A 25,182-nucleotide genomic window follows, 5' to 3' on the forward strand; every position below is an offset into this window, starting at 1 on the left:
TGACAGGCAGGCAGGACATCGAATCATTGCTTTCGGTCTGCATGCAATGATTGGATAAACATGTTATGGTCCTACGCCTTCCACAGACTAATATACATAGGCCTACATTTAAACCAATTAACTTAGCAATTGCTATCAGGATGTGAAGAGACTCAACCAGCATAACAAAAAAAGCATAAATTTGAAATACCTGTGGAGATAATATCGCTATATAGATGACAAAATTGTATTATATATATATATATATATATATATATATATATATATATATATATATATAGGTGTGTGTGTTATTCAATTAAACTCGAGAACAGAGTATTTAAAGTCTTTATTAATAACACCTGGCTGTGTTTTTCTCAAGCATTGTCTAGAAAGCTGCAAATAGAACTCAAAAGACGCATAACGCCTGTTTCCTTTGAAAATATGGTCATTCTGCCGAGTCGACAGATGCTTCTGCCATGTGCGTTTCATTAATGCACTTCCACAGAAGAAAAGAGAGTTCCTGCGAATCGATTAATACAATAGGCTATACTTCTTAACAAAAAATATATAATTCAATGAGATGTCCTTAAACATGTGGGTGATCCACTCAACCCCCTCATCTTATCACCAGATATGCATCCAAAATCGTGAGGAGTGGGAGTATAGTGCATCAGTGTGGATGCACAGCGCCGCCATGCGGACAGACTAGGCATTGCGCAGATGCTCGGTCCTCTAGCGCCGATGAAGGAGGGACCAGACTTCTGTTCAAGCTGGGAGAAGCGCAGAGGAAACTTCTCCTGCAGCTTGGCTTCTCACTCACTCCCTTATTTTGGACTTTATTCTGATTTCTGCTTTACCCAGTTCGGAATGTATGCTTGATAACCCTAAACATAAATCAGCACTCGAAAAGTTCTTCAGATTTTCTGATCTTTGGTGGGTAAGTGAAGACTAACTTTTCTGTAACTTTGGCATTGCGTTTCTGTCTCTGATGAGTGGAAGTAATGCTCAGGCACTTATGCTATCACTTTGTTGCACATTGTTCAGTTATTCAGTGAACTGTAAATTCTCACATAAATTCTCGATGGTTCTTATATTTGCTGAAAAACAATTTAGTGCATGCTGTATTATTATTGATTCCATAACTCTGTGTGTGTTGCATACGCTTATTCAAGTTATTGAATGTCGTAGATCGTCCTAGATAACATATGTGTGCTGTTATTCTGTTTGATTGATTTTAAAACTTATTTTAGATGATGGGAAGACGCATGTGTTTACATTATGACTTAGCCTACTTTTACTTATATTTCATATTGTCAAGTGGGCCTGAAATACCTGAAGTTATGGTGTAATCAGTATGATTAACAAACAGACCTTGAAAACCAAATGTAAATGTAATGCATTTGCAATATATGAATCATAAATATTTACAATACTTGATAATTCATCATGACATAATCACCTGTGCATTTGGATGTAAGCAATAATAACAATGTGTCTAGAGGCCATATTTCTGTTTTGTTGCCTATTTTATTTTAAACCATGCATATCGACTCATTTGAACAAATGTGAAGGCCTATATCTAGATGAGATAATGGTTTCAAATAACTCTTTCATCTGAGACAAAAGTTGTTTTACTTCAGGGACAAACGGGGGCTTTGAAAGTCATTTTTGTCTTATTTGAGACATTTGATATTTACTGTAACTGTACAATTGTTTGGATCAATTAATTCTAATAATTAATATCTGACATACAGATGGAAATTCACCCCAGAAATCTATATACAATTAATATTTTAATTTAATCTTTATACAGTAATTGCAAAGACCGTGATTGGTCCGTTTTGATCAGCGCAGAGAAAGTAACAGGCGCCTGTTTGGCGCTTCAGCAGCAGCCTGGACAATAATTCGCACAAATAATGACACTGAGAAACTTTATTAACCATTCCATTGAAAATACACAGTAAAAAGCTCAAATAACCTAGGATAATTATTATTGAGTCTATGGAGAAAATTAGAAACAACTTCCGGTTGCCTAAGCCACGCCCTTATTTAAAGCTATAGCTACTGCAACAGTGCCCGCCCACTGGAAGTATTTTTCCCATGGGGATTTCATTTTTAAGATTTATTTTTGGAATTGTTTGACTTAATTGACAGGCTGTTTATACACGACACCGTTTTCAACTAAAAACGGAAAACTTTTTATGTGTTTTTGGCCTTTCATTTACACAACAATGATGTTTTGGGGGCCTGAAAATGCTAACTTTTGAAAACGGGATTCTAAGTGCAAGTTTTAAACGATACCATTATTGTCTCCATGTAAACTACACAAACGCAAATTTGTGAAAACGGAGACATGCGTATAATGTGATCAGTCTATATAGGCTCGTAGTTTTTCTTTACAAAGTGACATCGCCAACTACTGGCCTGGCAGCATAATACAGTGTTTTTAATCGTTTCTAATAGAGTTATAAGCTTTGAACCAAACCAACCAGCTACGAGGTGAATCACAACTTTGATTTGAAGCAACAACAAAAAAATCTGACAAAAACACCAAAGATACAAGACTGAATATGGCTTTAATAAGAGAAAGAAATACACAAATATAGAAATATACAACTATTGATTTAAAGATGTTGATTATATATGAAACAATATATTTATGTCTATTATTGCAAAATATGCATATTATGCATATCAAAAATATACTAAAAACCATTTGAAAACACTATCATGTTTTGTTCTTCTAATCTACAACATATATTACGCACAGTCCTACCTTAAAAGATTTTAAATTGCTAACAAGTCACTAAATAAGTTATTTAATGGTTGTCTGATTCGTCAAGCATGTAGACTCAAAACTTTATGGGAGTTGTAGTCATTATTTAGCAATTTGTTTGCAACTTCCATTTTAAAAACTCTTCAAAATTGAAGTTTGAGGTAGGACTGTGTATAATATATGTTGTAGAACAAAACATGAAAGTCTCTTCAGGTAATGTTAGCCACGACCCTTATTTTACTCGTAACCTAAAACTCCATTGGAAAAATGTCATGACTCAAAATGGTAATTCTAGTCTTCTGGGTTTTAGGACTACAAACTGAACAGCTGTGATGGCACATTACAACATTCAGAAACATGTAAAAGCTCTTATTCTAAAGACAGTTGATTTTAAGTTAATACATATTGTAAGCAAATAAACTACCTCGAAAAGTACGATAGCTAATTTCCAAATGGAATTTTCTGAATTGAATTGAATTTATGGAAGCAGGTAATAATAATACATTCGTAAAGTTTCAATGCATGTCATTTTTAACAAGGAAAAGGAAAGTTTGTCAAGACAAACTTTGTATGTTGTGGAAGAACACTTCATTTCCCAGAATGCCATTGCCTCTTGAATTTCCTCCTGTCTTTCAATTTTCAATTCAACTTCTTATGGGTGTGTCCAACTCATGTTTCCATTTGCCACTTAACTCTGTTTGAGCATTTTCAAGGGCACTTCTATAATATATTTGACACAAATCCAATTATATATTTTAAAATAAATTTCTTAAAGCTCCAGTCCGTAACTTTTTTAAGTTAAAAATAATCCAAAATAATTATATTAAAAAAAACTTATTCTGCCAGTGGTCAAAACTATCTGCTTGCCATAGCTAGATTCAAAACGGTTAGCTTGTAATAATGATTTTAATTCCAGTGGTACTGGTGGGTTTTCGCGGGAAATTCGAGCATGTCTTTGCGTCATTACGTCACACCCGTACACATAAAGGAGTTTCGGCTAGCCGGCTATACTGCGCGTGACGAGATGTTTAGATGTATAGGCTTTTCTCGCAGCACTTTACATAAACGTATGGCATCCAGAAAGATCCAAACAACAATCATCAGTGTCAACTGGAGATTCAGCAGTTATAAAACCCAAAAGACTTCGTACTTCGGATTTAAGGTGGCTAGAGAAAGAGAAAGAAACCGTCTCATGCGAACACAAGGATTTAAACATCGGCGGGGCTTTTGAAAAGTGCGTGAACTCCGTGTTTTGAAGGGGTTCAAAACGGAAGAAGAGACGGCTTTTTTCTGCTGAACAAGTAAGACATTTCAATAGTTCAATCGTGTAACAGTACGTTTTCTTAATTCACACAGTTATGGAGTTTCCTTTGTTGTGCCTTTCTCGTTTTGCTATTATGGAGAATATGAATTCTGAACTACACAGGTAACCATAAAACACATTAAATTTAACATTAGTCACGCAATGCTGATGTTGTTAACATGAACAATTTAAGAACAAAGTAGGCTATAATTTGTACGGTTGCTGTAAATCGCGTTGATTAAATCTAACAAAGCTTATCATGTCGAATGCTTTTTCCCCCTTAGTTGGTCAGAACAAAAATGGATTTTACTTACTTGTTCAGAAGACATTTTCTTATGAAAATTCTTATGTTGGTCAAACTTTCAAAAAGTGAATCTGTGATTCTGTATGACAGTATCCACACAGCGCGGTGACTGACAGCACCACTCGCCTCAAAGCACTGTGTTCATCCGCGCTGTTTCATGCCGATTTACAACCCACGTAAAGATAATAATTCCGCGAATCACTGCAGTTACAGATTTCGAACAGAGAGATGGCGACAAAGAGGAAAAGATACGGACTGCAGCTTTAACAATTTCTTAAAGGAGCTGTATGTAAGAAATGTATTTCAATTAATCATAAAATGGCCCTGAAATGTCACTAGACATTAAGAAATCATGTACATTTCAAATACTTAAATCACTGACAACAGTAGTCTGGCCAGGATATTGTCATTTAAAAAGTGCAGTTGCAGCCCTCAACTGATGTTGATGTTGTCATGTTTTGTTTTGGTCTGATGCTCCACCTTCCACCTATCTACCAATCACGAAGTCAGTAGTGTTGCGGCATCCGGGTTGCCAGCTCTGCTCTAGTTACCACAGCTGCAGCTCGTCACGTTCCTGCTGGATCCTGCAGCCGATCTGGCAACCTCGAGTCAGGGAGGAGGGGGAGGGGAGAAACCACTCTACAGTAATTTGACAGTGATTGCAGTACTAGTTTTGGCCACAATCTTATATACAGCTCCTTTAATATTGATCATTTGGTGTACCAGTTTAGCTGTTTGTATGCCCCTATCAGAAGTAGGATAATGCAACTGGACTGATGCAAAGATACACTATGCGAAACTGAATTTATATAGTTTATATAAAATGTATATAGTAGTAAATTTATATAGATTGTTAGTTCATAATTTCATGAATGTGCATCAGAGTACTTTAATTTAAAGTGGTAAAACGGTCACATTCCCCAATTTATGGCACTGCAGAAACATATTTTGCCCTCTTGTAAAAGTCTGCTTTCTAAATGTCTGTTTAGGAAGGAGAATGAGGATGATGAGACTATCGATCCTCCTCCTCTTGTTTGTGGGCGTTCACACACAGGGCCAGACTCCAGCTGGCTCTTCTTGCTCAAGTGAGTAAATGCTTGCTTTAGTAAACCGATTAATCTGCTTTATTATAAAATGAATGTGTTATTTCATTGCTCATTTCACATGTTTTATTTAACAATATGGATGGACATATATTAATTGATCAAAAGTGGCATTTATAATGTTTGATCCATTTGAAATCATTTCTATTTCAAATATAGAATATCTGAATTTTATATTTAATTTTATATTTAAAAAATATATCAAAGGTTCCACAAAAATATTATGCAACTGTTCCCTTTCGTTGTCACTCCGAGTTCCGTCGGATGACGACGAATGGGGTTTCGCTTAGAAAGCCAATCGACTTCGAATACTTCAAAACGAGCCAATGGCAAAGAAATGCCATGGGTCTGCGGAATTTGCATAGCGTAGCACCGCCCCACCTCGTGGGTATTTAAGGAGCACGCTGGCAGCAAACCGGCATGTTTTCGCTTCGGAGCCAAGGTGATCCTTCGTTCCACAAGCCATTCCTGAATTTGTCAGTTCTTCAAACGAGCAAGATTCTCTGGTGTTGGTGTGACGGCGATCTTCGGCGAGCGCGCACTTCCTGCGTATCTGTCTGTGGTTCGACAGCGAGTGTGTTTCTCCCCGAGCGCTTCAACACAATCAGGTTTCTATTCTCACAAAAGAGCTTGCACGTGGCACGTCTTTTTAAAGATGCCTCGCCCGTGCACTTCTGGTTGCGGTAGGCTGGTTGACGACTCTGATGGGCACGAGTGGTGCATAGTGTGTTTGGGCATTGATCACGCTAGAGCAGCACTCGTGGATGACTCATGTTCTCTCTGTGGGAACATGACCATCGCAGCATTACGGTCAAGACTCGGTGATCTCGCAAGAGTGAGGGTCCCCTCATCCACACCCCGATCTACTGACTCTAGAAATAGAGCTAGTACTTCGGCTGGTGGCCAGGGTGATCTGAGGGTGACGGTTTGGAACCAAGCGCCGACTATCAGTCCGTGCCCAGCCGCACCCTCTCCAATGCTGCAACCCGTGAGTGCTCAGGGGATTCCGGCGAGATCATCTTCGGGTGTCCCGCGGGTTTCCTTTGGCGCTCCAGAGGAAGATGCCATGTCTATTGCAGCATCACAAGGTGGGTCGGAGTCTGCTGGAAGTGAAGACTCATCACAGCTGCCGCCTTCGGGTGTGACTACAGTTGTGCCAGAGTCAGATCCAGAGATGACGGCCATGCTGTCTCGAGCCGCCGCGAGCATCGGGTTAGAGTGGAACCCTCCGCCCTGTCCCGAGCGCTCGCGGCTGGATGACTGGTATTTGGGTCAGGCTGCGGACCCCCGTCCGCGTCAGGCCCCGATACCTTTCTTCCCGGACGTGCATGATGAGATCTCGAAGTCCTGGAAGACTCCCATGTCTTCCCGTGACCGCTCGATGATCTCATCCGCCTTTCCTCCCCTCGATGAGGCCGCTGCCCGTGGGTACACTGGGCTTCCCCCGGTCGAACGCTCTGTTGCGATGCAACTGTGTCCTCAGAGCGCTTCGTCTCGTGGTGAGCCAAAGCACCCATCCAAAGCCTGTAGGTATTCGTCTACGTTAGTGGCGAAGTCCTACAGAGCTGCGGGACAGGCAGCCACCTCTTTGCATGCCATGGCCATTCTGCAGGTCTACCAGGCCCAGATGCTCAGGGACATGCACGAGGGTAGGACGGACCCAGGGCTCTTCAATGAGCTGCGCGCCGCCACCGACCTTGCTCTCCGAGCGACGAAGGTGACCGCACGCTCCCTGGGTTTGGTGATGTCCACAGCCGTGGTCCAGGAGAGACATCTATGGCTTAATCTTGCCGATATGAAGGATGCCGAGCGGTCCCGGCTGCTCGACACCCCCATATCGCAAGATGGCCTTTTCGGCGGTGCAGTCGAGGACTTTGCCCAACAGTTCTCGACTGCGCAGAAACAGACTGAGGCTATTAAGCATATTCTGCCCCGACGGCCCGCTGCTGCCTCCACCCAGCCGACCGGGCAGAGTACTCAGTCTGTTCGCCGCCGAGGGCGCCCTCCTGCGACTCCCGCCCCTCCCGCCCGGCCCAAGCAGCAGCCTCCACCCGGGCCCGGTCGCGGAGGAAGTCGCAAGAAGGCGCCCCAGCCCTCTCCAGCCCCGCCCCCCGCTAAACGCCGGGCCAAGCGGCGCTCCTGAGACGGGCTGCTCAGGGATGACGTGTGTTTCTCAGGAGGTGGTAGCAGGACCACTCCTTCCCCCGGTGGAGGGCCGGGGGAGAATCTTTTGTTCTCCACTCCCCGCTGCTCACCCACGGGTGGGCAGCACCCTAATGTGGTTAAGAAAGAAATAACACGTTCATCCCTGAGCACACAGAGTTCTTGGACGACACGGTGCGCCGCCCCCGGGCCGTGCACCCCTCGTCCTCCTCTGTCCCAGAGCCGGATGACAGTGCGCGCCGTCTCCGGACCGTACCACTCTCATCCCCCTCTGTCGCCAGACCCCTGGCAGAGCAGACCCCCGTGGAACGTTCGTCCTTCCCTGGTCTCCTCTGTCAGGGCGCGGTTCATGACTGCACCCCCACATCGGGCCGCTATGCCGTCCACGTCTGGGTCAGTCATACCGCCTCGCTGCCCCACCGACGGGAAGTCTGTGGTTCGCATGACCCCGCTGGTTCAGTCCTTGGGAGCTTGGTTAGAGCTTCCCAACCTGTCCCGCTGGGTCGCACGAACGATCAGGCTCGGCTACGCGATTCAGTTCGCGCGGTCTCCTCCCCGCTTCAGGGGAGTCCGCTCCACTATGGTCGGTGGCAATGCCCCTATCATGAGAGCGGAGGTTGCTACCCTGCTGGCGAAGGGTGCGATCGAGACTGTCCCTCCAGCCGAAATGAGGTCCGGGTTTTACAGCCCCTACTTCATTGTTCCGAAGAAAACCGGTGGGTTACGGCCAATCCTGGACCTGCGCGTATTGAACCGCTCCCTTCACAGGCTGCCGTTCAAGATGCTCACCGCCAAACGCGTTTTCGAATGTGTGCGGCACCAGGATTGGTTTGCAGCGATCGACCTGAAGGACGCCTACTTTCATGTCTCCATTCTCCCTCGACACAGACCGTTCCTACGGTTTGCTTTCGAGGGACAGGCATATCAGTACGCAGTTCTCCCATTCGGGCTAGCCCTGTCCCCTCGCGTCTTCACGAAGGTCGTCGAGGCAGCCCTTGTTCCCCTCCGGGAACACGGGGTTCGCATTCTGAACTATCTCGACGACTGGCTGATTCTAGCTCACTCTCGAGATCAGCTTTGCGAACACAGGGATTTGGTACTCCGCCATGTAGCCCGTTTGGGCCTTCGGGTCAACTGGGAGAAGAGCAAACTTTGCCCCGTGCAGAGGATCTCTTTTCTCGGTATGGAGATCGACTCGGTCGCCATGTCCGCGCAGCTTACGAGCGAGCGCGCGCAGTCACTGCTGACTTGCCTGAGACAGTTCGAGGGCAAGAGTGCGGTTCCACTGAAACTTTTTCAGAGGCTCCTGGGGCATATGGCATCTGCAGCCGCGGCAACGCCGCTCGGATTGCTTCATATGAGACCGCTTCAGCTTTGGCTTCGCGACCGAGTCCCGAGGTGGGCATGGCAACACGGCACGCTCCGAGTACCAGTTACTCCGACCTGCCGTCAGACCTTCACCCCGTGGGGGAACCTCAGCTTTCTACGGGCAGGAGTGCCTCTGGAACGAGCTTCCCGGCATGTTGTTGTAACGACAGATGCCTCCACCACGGGCTGGGGTGCCATGTGCAATGGACGTGCTGCCGCGGGCTCCTGGACAGGACCCCACCGCTTATGGCACATCAATTGCCTCGAGTTGCAGGCTGTACGTCTTGCTCTGCGCCGCTTCCGGGCCGTGCTCAAGAATCAACACGTACTAGTCCGAAGAGACAATACCGCCACTGTAGCGTACATCAACCGTCAAGGTGGTCTGCGCTCCCGCCGTATGTCGCAACTCGCCCGCCACCTCCTCTTTTGGAGTCAGAAGCATCTGAGGTCGCTTCGAGCCATTTACATCCCTGGAGCCCTGAACTGTGCAGCCGACGAGCTGTCACGGCTTCAGCCCCTCCCCGGAGATTGGCGACTCCATCCCCAGACGGTTCAGCTGATTTGGGACCAGTTCGGGGACGCACAGATAGATCTGTTTGCCTCTCACGACTCGACCCATTGCGCCCAGTATTATTCCCTGACCGAGGGCACGCTCGGCACGGATGCTCTGGCGCATATGTGTATTTCTAAGTCCCCCCCTCTGGGTTGGCAGTAATTGCATACTTCCCTAAGACCTGGGATATGCTCCCCAGTGTACCTTGGTATTCCTGTGTTAAATAGGAGTCCTTCGTCCGTGCTAGTCTCACGACAGGGATCTCAGATTTACGCAGGGCACTGGAAGACAGCTGGGAAGGTGGCGTGATTAGACTGGTATCCCCATTCGTCGTCATCCGACGGAACTCGGAGTGACAACGAAAGGGAACGTCTCGGTTACGGATGTAACCCTCGTTCCCTGAGTAGGGAACGGAGACGTTCCGTCTGTCTGCCACTTCCGCTGTGCCGCGAGGATCGCCTGACCTCAGTCTTGGCTCCTCAGCGAAGAAAACATGCCGGTTTGCTGCCAGCGTGCTCCTTAAATACCCACGAGGTGGGGCGGTGCTACGCTATGCAAATTCCGCAGACCCATGGCATTTCTTTGCCATTGGCTCGTTTTGAAGTATTCGAAGTCGATTGGCTTTCTAAGCGAAACCCCATTCGTCGTCATCCGACGGAACGTCTCCGTTCCCTACTCAGGGAACGAGGGTTACATCCGTAACCGAGACGTTTTCAACAGTGATAATATCAGCTTTGCCATCACGGGAATAAATTACATTTTAAAATATATTAAAATAGAAAACAGTTATTTTGAATTTTTTTAATAATAATATTTCACAATATTACTGTTTTTGCTTTATTTGTTATCAAATAAATGCAGCTTTGGTGAGTGTAAGACTTCTTTCAAAAACATTACAAAAATCTTTACTGTCAATTGCTGAATAAAAGTATTAAAGTATTACACTTTATTTTAAGGTGATGTAGTTACATTGTACTTACTCAAATATATTATATTACTGAGTAATATTAATTAACTAGGCTACATGAACTTACAATAAAATTACAGTTAGGGTTTGGTTTAGGTTTAGTTACATGTAATAATGCATAATTTACTCTTATTACTATGGTAAGAAGCTACATGTAGTAACGTGTAACTACGTCACCTTAAAATAAAGTGTTACCAAATATTTTTCAGGATTCTTTGATTAATAGAAAGTTTAAATAACAGCATTTATTTAAAATATAAATATTTTGTAACATTATTAATTTTTAATGTTACTTGTGACCAATATAATGCATCCTTGCTCAAATAAGAAAGTTTCATTTCTTAAAAAGATAAATACTGACCCCATACTTTTGAACGGTAGTTAGAGCTGCACGATTAATCTTTAAAAGATCGCAATCTAGATTCAGACTCCCATGCGACCTTATTCCTAAATGATAACAATTTGCCTGTGTCTATTAAACTTTTGACAAAATCACAGCGGAACATTGAAATCTGCGTTTGCGCTGCCGTTGAGTCAGAGAGAGCAGTTGTTATATATAGGTATGAAACAGCTTCCTTTTCAACCACACACACACAGTATCGTTATTTTTGTGTTACATGAATTCAAATGATCACATAAGTACTGGGATAAAATGTTATAGTTCGGATATAAACACTGATGTGTACAGAACCGATCAAAATAGAGCAAATCCCCTTTTGAAAGTAACTTAGGTGACTGTTAAAAAATTTATTTGTCATTGAATAATTCACTCATGAGATTTGTTCAAAAATTATGTTCATTTAGTAATGAAACAAGTAAGGTAGTTACATTTACATTTATTCATTTAGCAGACGCTTTTATCAAAAGCAAATGAGAACAATAGAAGCAGTTAAACTAACAATAGGACAACCATATTCAAGTGCTATGACCCTTCCCAGTTTAATCTAATTCAGTGCATGTATGAAAGTTATGAGTGAGTCATTGAATCATTCATTCTAACTGATATTTGTGTTCTGTCCCTCCAGAACCAATCGAATGCCCAATCGACCTGTACTTTGTCATCGACACATCTGAGACCATAGCTCTGCAGGAGAACCCACCTGGCAGCTTGGTAGAAAGCATCAAAGAGTTCACCGAAGCCTTTGCTAGGAAACTAGAAGACGTTAACTACAGAGGTTCAGTTCAGATCAGCTGGTCTGTAGGAGGCCTTCACTTCTCCCAGCGGCAGGAGATCATCAGCGCCATCACCAGTAAGAATGAATTCATCAGGTTGCTCAAACCGATCAAATACCTGGGCAAGGGCACTTATATTGACTGCGCCATCACCAACATGACCCAACAACTCGTCAGCTTTCCATCCAAACCCAATGCCAAGCGCTTTGCGGTGGTCATCACAGATGGTCACGTGACAGGAAGCCCATGCGGTGGGATTAAAGTGGCGTCGGAACGAGCGCGCGATGAGTTCATTAAGATCTTCGCGGTCGCATCGTCCAGGAACCTGGAGGAGACGGGGCTCAGGGAGATCGCTAACTCGCCGGCAGGAGTTTATCGTGATAAATTCATGGCGGTTAATCTCACAGGAGTCCGGCCTCTCTTAGTGACATCAACAATCGACCGCATTTATGACACAATGGTAATGCAATGCCTTTCAGTGGCATACTGATCTGAAATGATGATACTGGATCATTTTCAGATACATTTAATGATAAAATAAGAAATATTGGAGATGATTTAGTATTTTAATAATCTTCCTTTGGTCTTGTTCTCTCTTACAGCTTCATCTGGCTTATCAAGAGGTGAGATCCCTATCAGTGTACTGACATCTATTGATTTAAAAACAAAAAATGTATTGAGTGCCAACATGTTGCATCACTTTCCTCAGAGGGTTTTTTTTTGAGTTCCCCAAAGAACCTTTCAGAGAACAGTTCTTCCAAGAACCATATTTTTTCAAACATTTGAATGGTCTAAAGAACATTTTCCCACTATATAGAACCTTTTTTGTGCAATGGCAAGATTCCATGAATGTTAAAGGCTCTTCATGGTACCACCAATGCCAATAAAGAACTTTTATTATTAAGAGTGGCTGATAGGTCTACGAAGGTTTTCTGTCATTCTCCCAGAAAATATAATAGAATTTGTTTAAAGCATCTGGGGCCTGATGTATAAACGTTGCGTACGCACAAAATGGGCATAGAAATATGCGTACGCATTTTTCCACGCACATATCGGGATTTATAAAAAATAAACTTGGCGTAAATAAGTGCGCACCGTAAGGATGCTCTTGACCGTGCGTACACACTCTTTTAGAAGAGTATGTGTTTTGGCGACACCAACTGGCCCAAATAGCAATAACTATTTAAAATGAAAAATTTCTAAATTATCCTATTACATCACCCAATAAATCAAATTGCATCAACCTGAGTCATCATTATCAGCATTCTTAACCAGGTGCAAATACTATTTTTTTGTAATGAATGGTCTATAAAAAGGTATGTGCGTAATAACATATCATCATAATGGATGCTCTAGCGCTGTTAGAAGACCTTGCTAATGGCGCTCTACGGAGGGAGCGTGTTTTCAGAGACCGTGAAGATTTCCTTGCTCATGAATCATGATGAGGATTGGCTCATGAGCCGATTTCGATTCCCAAGAGCCGTCCTCTTGGAATTGTGTTCTGAATTACGGCCAGTAACATGAAATCATTACTGAGAAGTTACAATTATATTTAATAAATATAAATATTTGTTGTGGATATGATGCTTTTGAACACTTTTCCTCTGGCATGCTGTCTGTGTTTTAATGCGTTAACTACATAGATAATTGCTTATCATGATAGCAGATTGCCTGAGAAAATGGTTTCGTGCAAATAATGCACAACAAGGTCTATCTGTTTCCATTAAAAATATAAATCAATTAAAATACTATTTGGCCAGTGGAAAAGATTGAGAAAAACTTTCTCTGAAATGCACTTTGCACTATTTTATTTTATTTATTTAAAAAACAAGGGAAGGATGGGCTACTAAATGATTTTTAGTAATGTAATGTGACGGCACATCCGTATTTCATATTTTCCTAATGTCTTGTACCGTTAAACATGTTATCATGTGGATGAATAATCATATGCAAATGATATGCAGATGAGGATATGCATAGTAAAACTAGGTGTTATAATCTCCATATAAGGTAATTGCGGGGTGGAGACACTCTGTGCGCACAATCTTCCGCTGACTGGGATTTATAAAGTGAATTCTGCCCAGGTTCTGGCGTACGCAGGGTTTTATAAGTCTGAATATTTTTTTGTGCACGACATTTTTGGCTTTCGGGCGCACGTACACTTTTAGTAAGGATTCTATGCACAGTTTTATAAATGAGGCCCCTGGACTTTATTGTCCTCCTCATAGCTTTATCAAATATGTGACTAAACATCTTTAAAAAACTGAAAATATCTTAACATTGTATCATGATTTCTAACTCAAATTCATCGTAATTTTCCAGTGCTACTCTGCAAAATGTTTGGAGACTACAGGCCCTCCAGGTCCAGCAGGACACAGGGGACAGAAAGTGAGTATCTCAAAAAACTATAGTAAAAAAGACTCAAATATTAAGTAATTTCACTGTTGTTTAACACTTGATCTGGTGCCTTGATTATTACAGGGAGCTAAAGGAGATAACGGTGACCCTGGCCCTAAAGGTCAAAGTGGAAGTCCTGTGAGTACAAACCAGTTCTCATGAAAGCATTTGGTAAAATACTGCACTTCAATCAAAGACTATACTAAACCTAATTTGTATTCAGTGAATGCTATTTGTATTAACTCATGTCAAAACCTCCAGGGAGATCCAGGTATTGAGGGACCCATTGGACATCCTGGACCTAAAGTAAGTTCTTCACATTTCTTGTGTGCAATGAAATGTCATAGACCAACATATATTCGGTCAGACCAATGAATCTGCACATATTTGGCTATTTTGACATTATTGGCATTAACTGATAACCATATTTGCTTAACTGATTACCAGAAAGGACGGAAGGCTCAGACAGCCTTGACAATATATAATTTTTTGTGTTAAATATTGTGTTAAATACTCAGTTCAGCATTTCATTTCAAATGTTGTGTCCATCTAATTAGCTGTCATTAAAATATATCATGTATATATCAGCATTATCGCACTTGAAATGTCCAAATTACTAGTTGTAACCACCCTACTGTTTCTCTTCTCATTTAGGGAGAGCCTGGTCTCAGAGGAGAAAAGGTATGATTTTTCTCAAAGTTATCTGTAAGATCTGATAAATATAGTTGGCATATTGATTATGTACCAAAAACTTACTTTTGTTTATATGGAAATGATCTGTTTTTAGGGAGAAATTGGAACACAAGGGAAAAAGGTAAGTTTCTCATAACATTTACTTATCATTTAATATTTTCTCTGAATACAGAAACTTCCATGCAGCATGTATTTTGAAATATTTACAAAACATGTTTATTCTAATAGGGTGTTGCAGGAATATCTGGCCGCAATGGAACGGATGGGCAGAAGGTTAGTTATGGTATATGTGGGGTAGACTCAGTGGCGTAGCGGATGGGCACGCACTGCGGACGGGCTCCGCATGTTGTTATAACCGCTGTCGAGGGGAATGCAATTTCTACCCCGGAACGCAATTCTACTGAGTGGGACCAACCACCAACCCCCCCCTCCCTGGAACGCGATTACTACCGGGGCCATGGAAAGCGATTTCTACCGAAGGGAGCCACAGATTTAAGGTTCACGTGGGGGCCCGCGGATTTGCGCTACGCCACTGGGTAGACTCAAAGTGAAGTTTGGATAACACATCATTAGACTGTCAAAATATACATAAAAATAATACAAATGTAAATAAAATAAAAATTAAAAATGTCTTCTTTTTTTTTAACAGGGTAAAATTGGCAGGATTGGCGCTCCTGGCTGCAAAGGTGACCCGGGTGACAAGGTACGTGAGTCTTTTCTTTTGAATATCTGTTACTTGAGTTATACAAGTCGTTTAATATCAATTAATGAATGTGTCTTTCACAGGGTCCTGATGGCTATCCTGGAAGTGTCGGAGATTCTGGTCTTTCAGGGACTCCGGGAGAAAAGGTACCTGATAAATTACAGATAAAAATAATATTGACATTTAAAAGCCAATATTTAGGCGTTTTAGTTTGAAGTGTGATGGTTTCTCACTTTGTTCTCAGGGTGATCCGGGTCGTCCAGGAAGACCAGGTCCACTTGGCCTGGCTGGAGATCCTGGACCCAAAGTAAGATCTCCTAACCACAGAGATTACATTAAGATTACCTATCAAACATTTTGTAATGTACTCTCTGACACCCCCTACAGGGAGAGAGAGGAAGCCCTGGATCGCCTGGAATGCCTGGCCAGAAAGGATCTCCTGTAAGTAGGCTATTTGTTTTGATTAATGTTTTTATTTTCATTTTAACAATCTAAATCAATTTTGATATGATGTTATAAGAAATTTTATTTTGTTTTATAGGGGACAGGTGGAGGACTTGGACCTAAAGGCGACAATGTGAGGAATAGTTTTTGGACATGTAAAACTTACAGTAGGTTGACCTGTGTCAGAATTGTAATATTTACCATTGCATTTTTAGGGAAGAAGAGGAGAATTTGGATCTAAAGGCAGCACTGGACCTAATGGGCCGAAAGGAGACAAGGTCAGTGTTTGGGTTCACTGAAAAAAGGTGTTTAGTAAGTAGCTCTTTTCCTGTTGTAAACTCAGATTACATGAGGGGAGGCAATGTTATTTTAATGTAATAATTATTTGTAATAATCCTTTGACAGGGTGAACCAGGTTCTGAGGGACCCAGGGGTCTAGCTGGGGAAGTTGGCAACAAAGGATCCAGGGTAATTTGGTAATTTTGTGATTTGGCTGCTTAAATACTGAAAAAAAGGAAGATTTTTATCGGTTTTAAGGTGGACATGATTAAAAAATATATTTGTTTTTGCTTTTGTTTCTAACTTCTAGGGTGATAATGGACTTCCAGGACCAAGAGGCCCACCAGGAGCTTCTGGAGAAGCAGGCAGAAATGTAAAAAACAAATAAGAAAATAAAGAAGGAGAGAGAAATACATCATTTTCTCTTGTTAAATCAAAAAATGTCAAGTCATATTTTCCTCACAGTACACATTGACTGAAAGTGTCCGAAACCAAAGGCAGCTGCCTTGTTGTATCACTGCTCAGTCAGCTGATGAACTTATTTAGCTAGAATTGGTAATGAACATGTTATCTTCATTATAGGGTTCCCTAGGTGACCCAGGTGATTATGGCCCTAGAGGTGATCCTGGCCCCCCAGGACCAAAGGTACATCACACACACAAAAAAGTCTAATCATATTAAAATGGTAATGTTACAATGCTTGCTTTTCTATTATAAAAACAAAATGTTGCTTCTCTTGCCATAGGGTGATTATGGCAGGCCTGGGTTCAGCTATCCTGGACCAAGAGGAGCTACGGTACTATAATTAGTCAAATTTGTACTAATCTGAAAGTTATTTCAGTTCACAGAGCTTTAGATCACATTAGAGTTTAACATTTTGTATAATACAAACTGTTTTTCCAAGCCATATCAACATTATTTCTGCCATATATTATATCATATATTTGTTCTACAGGGTGACAGGGGTGATAAAGGCGCACCTGGACCCAGGGGAAATAGAGGAGACTGCGGACCAAAGGGCGACCCAGGTACAAAGGGAACTCCAGGAGAGTCGGTAAGCAAATTGACTCATTTTACCTGCACGTTAGCTGTTCAGAAATAGTTGGCATGAAACGGAAGTTGTGACCGTCTTTTCTTCTCTATTGTAACGTGTATCCGAGTGAAACGGCTTCTCGAACAAGAACAATGTTGGGTGGGTCTTGATTTTGTCCAATGGGTACCGATTGGATGGTTGTGGTGTGCTATTGGTTGTTTTTGTGTGTTACAGGTTGGCCCGCCCTCACGCCCTAAGTTATTTTGATTACAGATTATGAGGGCACATGATGTATTTATACGGATAAATCTTTTTTTTTTTTTTACTGCAATATTCCAATAAACAATTAGAATTGTCTATTTTGATTTCATGGTGACTTTAAAGTCAACATGAAATTCCTTTTCCAAACAATTTTACTTCCTTATTATATTAATAATTATAATAATGATGATAATATTTCTTCATTGTGTTTCAGGGAGAGCCCGGACCCTCAGGAGAGCCTGGACAAAGGGGGCCTAGAGGAGATGGAGGAAGAGATGTAAGCTTCATTTTTAGTGCATATTGATGGAATATTTTATCTATTCAGAGCTTAAATAACAGTAAATGGCAACATCAGTGCAATTTATGTGAACTTAATATTAAATGTTTTTAAATTATGTCCTTAACAGGGTGACTCTGGACCAGAGGGAGACCCTGGCCTTACTGTAAGTAACATTCAGTTTTTCTAATTAAATATGCACATAATTACATTAGGGATGAATGTTGAATCCATTTTCTCAGGAATGTGATGTCATGAACTACATCAGAGAGACCTGTGGATGCTGTGGTAAGATTCTTATAACTTTACAGTAGAGATGAATGGATAGCTACAGTATATTTGCTTTTGTCACACAATTTTCTTGTTCGTTTCAGATTGTGAAAAGAGATGTGGTGCCCTGGATATTGTGTTTGTGATTGACAGCTCTGAGAGTGTAGGGTTGACCAACTTCACCCTGGAGAAGAACTTTGTGATCAATACCATCAACAGACTGGGCTCGATAGCAAAAGATCCCAGTTCTGAAACAGGTAAAAGACATCATTGTGTTTCTGTTTGTCCTGCATTTTAATAATCTGTTATTATGGCAAAATTACAATCCGAATTAGCTTTTAAATACATTTAGTAGCAACGCAGAAGTGGTTAAGTTTAATCAAACAAAATTTGTATTTGGTAAATTTCTAAGGAACTCGAGTCGGCGTTGTCCAGTACAGTCACAACGGAACATTCCAAGCTATTCACCTCAACGACTCCAAGATCGATTCCATGTCCGCCTTCAAAGATGCTGTGAAGAAGTTTGAGTGGATCGCTGGAGGAACGTGGACGCCTTCCGCCCTGAAGTTCGCCTACGATGTCCTGATTCGCGACAGCCGTCGTTCGAAGGCTAAAGTCACAGTGGTTGTGATCACAGACGGCCGGTATGACCCCCGTGATGACGACAAACTGCTCAATTACCTCTGCACGGACACTAGCATTGACGTGAATGCCATCGGTATTGGTGACATGTTCGACCAGCCGGAAGAGAACGAAAGCCTGAAGTCCATCGCTTGCAGAAAAGATGGAAGGGTCATGGGCATGAGGCGTTTCGCCGATCTGGTCGCAGAGGATTTCATCGATAGGATCGAGAACGTACTCTGCCCAGGTGAGTCTCGTGACTGTACAAAGTTTGTATGTCTTCATATCCAAGATTATAATAATAGAGCTTTCTTTTCATCACTTTTCTTTTCTTTATTTGTATTAGATCCAGTGATCGTTTGTCCAGACCTTCCATGTAAAAGTGGTAAGTGTTCCTTTCCTAATTTGTTTATTCCCAAAAGAGGAAGGCTCCTAATTCTTGAAAAGACATTCTGAATGTTTTTGTTTCAGCCAAGTCAATGTATCGCAAAAATACCTACATTTTATTATTTTTCTTCTTTACCTTATTGTTTTTGAATTGCCTTTTTCACAGACTTTGGATGGATTTAAATAGAAGTGAAGTACTCTATACATACAATGTGTTATTTTAGTATAATTGTACTATTATAGTATTTATTAATATTTTGAATTAGTTTTTGTTTTTATATATTTTTTTATTTATTTAAATTTCAGTTTTTGTAATTTTGTTTTGCTGTTGTAATTTAAAAAAATATATATTTCTATTTAGATTTCATTCATTTTTATTTCAGTTTTTCCGGTTTAGTATTTTTTTAGTACTTTAAAAAATCGTATTTATTTCAGTAAGTTGCCAAGGCAACATTTTTAAATGTCATTTTAAGATAATTTTTTTCATCTAATATTAATTTTAAGATAATTTTTTTCATCTAATATTAATTTTAAATGTCATTTTAAGATAATTTTTTTTCATCTAATATTAATATTTATACCAAAACATGATTTTTAATAGTTACCAATAACAACACTGCATACAATATTATTCATGGCCCATTATTGTCAGCCATTTACCTATGCGGTAACACTTTACTTGAAGGGGTGTGTATAAGACTGACATGACACCTTCATAATCATGACATGAGGTTTTATGCATGTTTATGACAACTGTCATTAAGTGTCATTCGCTCAATTATGACATTTTGAATGCAAATATGACATTGTTTGAGATGTCTTTGTTATGACAACTTGACATAAACCAATACATGGCATGTGTCATGTCACGATTATGAAGGTGGCATGTCAGTCTTATGCACATCCCTTCAAGTAAAGTGTTAGCTATTATGCTAATATAATTAAAAAAAACCCGGGTTGTATTTGGCCTATTGAAGCCATATTAATAATGTTTTCTCTGCAAAATAATAAAATGCACAGATTTGTCCAGATTTGCAGAGTAAATGATCAACATATTCATGAAATTTATTTTTATACATTAACGATCCAGTGCACATAACAAATGATATACATTTGTTAGGTTATGCATCTCAAATGTAAATGTAATATATATTGTTATGTGTGATAACCAGCCCAGTCTCACAAGGGGAATGTCACTGTAGCACCGTTTGCATAAACTAAACATGGCAGTGGGAACTTTTTCGCCTGGTTTTGATTCTATATAGAATGTTAAGTACAAAGTTTCTGTTTTACAAATGCAAAAAAAAAATGTGGATTCGTAAGTTTTTTTTTTTTTCTGTTTTAAAAAAAAGAAATTAGTCATTTTATTTTGCAAGGATGCATTAAATTGATCAAAAATGACAGTAAAGACGTTATAATTTTACATTTATAATGTTACAACAGAGTTCTATTTGAAATAAAAGCTGTTCTTTTGAACTTTCTCTTCATCAAAGACTCCTCAGAAATCACGGTTTCCACAAACATATTAAGCAGCAGCACAACTGTTTTCAGAATTTATAATAATAAGAAATATTTCTTGAGCACCAAATCAGCATATTATAATGATTTCTGAAGGATCATGTGACACTGAAGACTGGAGTAATGATGCTAAAAATTTAGCTTTGCCATCAAAAGAATAAATTACATTTTAAAATATATTAAAAATACAAAACAGTTATTTTTAATTGTAATAATACTACTGTTTGTACTGTATTTTTGATCAAATAATTGCAGTCCCGTAAGCACTAGTTCAAAAACAAGTACAAATGTGCATTGCCTACTGTAGTCAGATGTATTTACTCTATAAATAAGCAGTTTGACCAGTTAATTTGGATTTTTTTTTTTTTTTTGTCATGTACTGTATGAAGGACATAAACATTTGTACAGTATCAAACTACTACCAGGCTACTAAAATCATAAATTAAATCAATAATAAAAGAATGTCTCATGGAAAACATCAACAAATCATTTAAAAAGACATTAAAGGATAACAGAGTCTCAAGGAATCCACCACACGGAGGTAAAAAAAAGTTATCTGAACATTTTAGTTGTGTGTAAACAGTCATTGAGTGACATTTCCTTTTGAGCGAGTCAGCTAAACGCACAATGATCAGCGCAAAAGTTATCAAAATAAAAACTCAAATCAATCAAAACAGCATCTAGAGGGAGCCAGTTGCTAGGAGCTAGGCCCCTAAAACTATTGTTTCAACACTCACTTGCAGATGATGCCCTTGAAGAGGAGTGGAAGGACAGTCCCATCCCAACCACTGTACTAAACATCTCAGACTTAATGAACAATCTACAAGAGGCCAAACACCCTGATACCTACACCAAGGCTGTAGCTACATTGGCTTACGCAGCCCAGATGGCTAAACAGACCTCTGAACCTGACAAACAGAGATGGACCGATCTGTTCATTGACTCGTTTAGATTGATCTATTCTGAGATGGGAGACCCAAACAAAGCTCTTGGCTTGTGTTAGAAAGCATGGGATTGGGCATTTCCCCCCCCCAAATTTCATTGGTAGCTTGACTAAAAGGATACAGTAGGAAGCACTTGGCCTCACTGTAGAATTGTGCTTAATAAGGACGGTTAAGTAAAAAGCTAGCTGGTCTATGCATGAATGTAGTTTTTGCGTTAAAAGTAATCGAATGCAGTTGCTAATACCTCTCTTAAAGATGCAATTAGCAAGAAACTAGCATGTTAGCATCATGGCCAGTTAACAAAAACTCAATTCTTTGCTAACCTCTGCTAAAAACAATTCCCTGCTACAAAAATGTGAAATGGCAACCTTTGACTCTTGACATTGATGCCTGCTGCTCGGTAATAATTGTTTGCATTCAAATTTGCAAATGAAGAGAATAGATGAACAGATTTTTCAACACTTTGCTTGCATAGCATGCTATCATTATCTTACCCTAGTTAGCGTAAATCCTCAGGGTTTCTTGGATTTGAAGGGATTTTTTTAATGGTTTTTTTTTTTTTCACATAAAAAGAAAATTCTGTCATCATTTACTCAATCTCATGTTGTTCCAAACCTGTGTGACTTTCTTTCTTCCATACAATGAAAACATATAGTGACCAGCAGGGGCTGTAATGCTCTAGAAAGGAAAATAACACCTCCATAAAAGTGTCTTAAAAGTAGTACATGGGAAGTTCATAAAGGTTTGAAATAACATGTAATGATGACAGAATTTTCATTTTTTGGTTGATCTATTCATTTAAAGCATCATTAATGTACATTAATGACGAACAATTAATTTTGATTCTATATTCATTTCAGTTTTGCACTTTGCACATTAAGAGTTCAGTAGCTTCTCATAGGTTGGAAGCTTTTTACAGCTGCTTTACCATTGTTGACCTTCAAATGCCCACTATATTGTACACAAATAATTTGTATGATGATCAATTGAGATTTTATTTTTCTAAATTGCCTTACCACTGTTATAGCATTCAGTTTTATTCTTAAAAAAAATATTTTAACAAAGTTTCTTTTTAAATGTATTAAGTATATTTCCTAAATAATTACCCCCGAGAGTTAATCAGATTTTTAGGCAACATAAATCTTTAGAGAGTATGTAATTCTAAAAGCATGTTTGTACTGTACAATGGCAGTTCAGTCATACTTTTTGTAGCCTCCTTATATAAACATTAATGGCTATTTATGTGACATTTATTGCATGATTGATGATTATCTCAGTGATTTTTTGGAGGGCGGAAATACACATCAATGTAGTGAAAAAAAGATTTCTGAGCTATATGGACTATGCACAATTCAGTGAGAATATTCTTTTAGTCTGCCATTATGGCAAATAATGAGTTTTTTTCTTGGTAATACAATTATGTATATATCAAGTATTATATATATATATATATATATGACACTGTATATCAGAAATGTGCAATGAAAAAATGGCAAGCTCTCGGACTGCAAGAAATGCAACTTGAATTATTTGTAACAAATAAATATCTTTAGCAATGAAATTATTTCTAGGTTTATTTACTTTTAAATTAACTTTATCTCAATGCAACATTTTATTCTGCACAATTAATAAAACAATCGGTGCATTTAAAATCGCATACTGAGTAGGTACTACATTTGAATTTGAATTTACTTCGCAATCATTTAAAAAGTGCATTCTATATAGAATGAATATGGGTAGTATGAATTAAATTTGGACATACTACATCTGACATGTTGTTACTGTCACGTGACCTACCAGTCACGTCACTTCACTACCAATCATAAATCCTCTCCCGTGGCCTCATGGGATAGTAAAGTGTTCATCGAAAGCGCACTTCAAAATATTGGTGGAAAATATTGGTACTTTTCGCCTACTGTTTTTCGAATGCTATGTATTCGGACATACTACTCTGTTACCGTACTGTTTTTCGCATACTATAATAGCGAAGTATTAGATGTCGAATGCTGCGAATGTTTATTCAATAATTTTTTATTGGTCCAATTCAAGCTTGAAGTACCACCTAAATCCAAAGCATGACAACTTAGATAATCTTTGCTGTTTTTGTATTTTATAGAGCCAGCCGTAGCCAACTGCATCCAGCGGCCGGTTGATATCATCTTTATGCTGGATGGCTCGGAGCGCATGGGCCAGGAGAATTTCCGCTATGCACGCGAGTTTGTGGAAAATGTCGCTAACCGCCTGTCCCTAGCCCGGGGAGATGACGATGTACGTAACGCCAGGGTGGCTCTTCTGCAGTTTGGCGATGAAACCCAACACCAACTGGCCTTCAAACTTACCAACAACTTCACGGTCATCTCTGATGGCCTGGCCAACATGAGGTACCTGGATTCTACTTCCAATGTGGGAAGTGGTATTATCTACGCCGTCGACAACATTGTGGGCTCGCGATTGAATAGACGAAATGCCGAGCTGTCTTTCGTCTTCATCACTGACGGGGTCACCAACAACAAGAACCTGGAGGAAGGCATTAGCTCAATGCGCAGGGTAGAGGGCGTTCCCACGGTGATTGCCATGGGCAGCGATGTCGACAAGGAAATCCTGGCAAAGCTTTCGCTAGGAGACCAGACGGCCATTTTCAGGGGTCAGGATTTTGGCCGTTTGAACAAAGCCAGCTTTTTTGAGCGATTCGTTCGGTGGATCTGCTGAGGGGTAGGGTGGGTTTTTAGTAAAGGGAGGGATTGGTGTGTCATAGGGTTCAGCACAATGCTTAGAGTAAAACGGATGCATTTTATCCACCCCAGACGGCAACATAGTGTCGGATCTGGGCCGACACTATGTTGCTGTCTGGGACACTAAATCTATGCAGTTTAACCACTTATATTGTGGCAAAAGAGGTAAAAATGCATATCATTATAGCTGAACTGACAACTTAGGAAGACCTTAGAAATAATGCAACTCTGTCATCAGCCTGAACTCAATGATGCACCAGTGGAAGTTAGTTTTGGGTACAGGAAGACACTGCAGTAAAACCAAGAGGTCAAGTTACTAGTAACACTCTCCAAAGATTATGTACTGAATGTGTATTTTGATAAAGTTGCAATTGTAGTTTTTTATTTCTGTATTTTCATGCTGAAAGTCCTCTAGCTTAATTTTTGTTTGATATATTCCTCAACACAAGGTGCTAAACCAGAGTAAGACTGGAGTAATTTTCCTGTATATCTTTATCAGATGCACATTGGTAAAAAGTGCACTAATTCAGGGGTACAAGAAGTCGACAAATACACTTGCCACATTCATTCTGTATCACTTACCTTTATGTCTAAAAACATTGTTACATTTTAAAGCCATTGACTGAAAAAGGGACTGCAGTAGCTGAAATAAATCTATGCCACCTACCACAACACATGCACTTTTGATCCAACACATGCTTAGGAGTCCAGTGTTTTAGATTAAATATTTGCTTATAGTGAAATATAGAATGTTTCTTCACCTACATTTTAATGTAAAGAATAATTATAAGACTATTAGCACTGCAATCAGTCATTTAATTCCAAGAACCACAATTTGACATGCTGTTGGACACTTGAATGATTATTTCCATAGTTGCAGTCAAACTTAAATTTAAGTACAATAAATCAAGCTGTGGTAACACAACTGAGG

At 40.2% G+C, this 25,182-nt stretch overlaps 1 protein-coding gene across 1 annotated transcript; it reads left to right on the plus strand.

The window, feature by feature from the left end:
* The first annotated feature begins 708 nt into the window (after positions 1–708).
* On the plus strand, positions 709–25,176 carry col6a2 (collagen, type VI, alpha 2). The gene is given in 29 exon segments (XM_056248642.1): positions 709–832; positions 835–915; positions 5,355–5,450; positions 11,545–12,152; positions 12,295–12,315; positions 14,015–14,080; positions 14,174–14,227; positions 14,351–14,395; positions 14,744–14,770; positions 14,877–14,903; positions 15,011–15,055; positions 15,432–15,485; positions 15,569–15,631; positions 15,730–15,792; positions 15,873–15,926; positions 16,027–16,062; positions 16,145–16,207; positions 16,335–16,397; positions 16,519–16,581; positions 16,791–16,853; positions 16,954–17,004; positions 17,164–17,262; positions 17,717–17,779; positions 17,910–17,945; positions 18,022–18,067; positions 18,154–18,306; positions 18,462–18,917; positions 19,017–19,055; positions 23,636–25,176. Coding segments are annotated over 29 exon segments (3,237 nt in total). The 5' UTR covers positions 709–723; the 3' UTR covers positions 24,229–25,176.
* The last annotated feature ends 6 nt before the right edge of the window (positions 25,177–25,182 follow it).

The sequence above is a fragment of the Rhinichthys klamathensis genome, unplaced genomic scaffold (genome assembly GCF_029890125.1).
Source record: "Rhinichthys klamathensis goyatoka isolate OS25496 unplaced genomic scaffold, OSU_Roscu_1.1 h1tg000056l_1, whole genome shotgun sequence".
In the NCBI taxonomy this organism is placed as follows: Eukaryota; Metazoa; Chordata; class Actinopteri; order Cypriniformes; family Leuciscidae; genus Rhinichthys; species Rhinichthys klamathensis.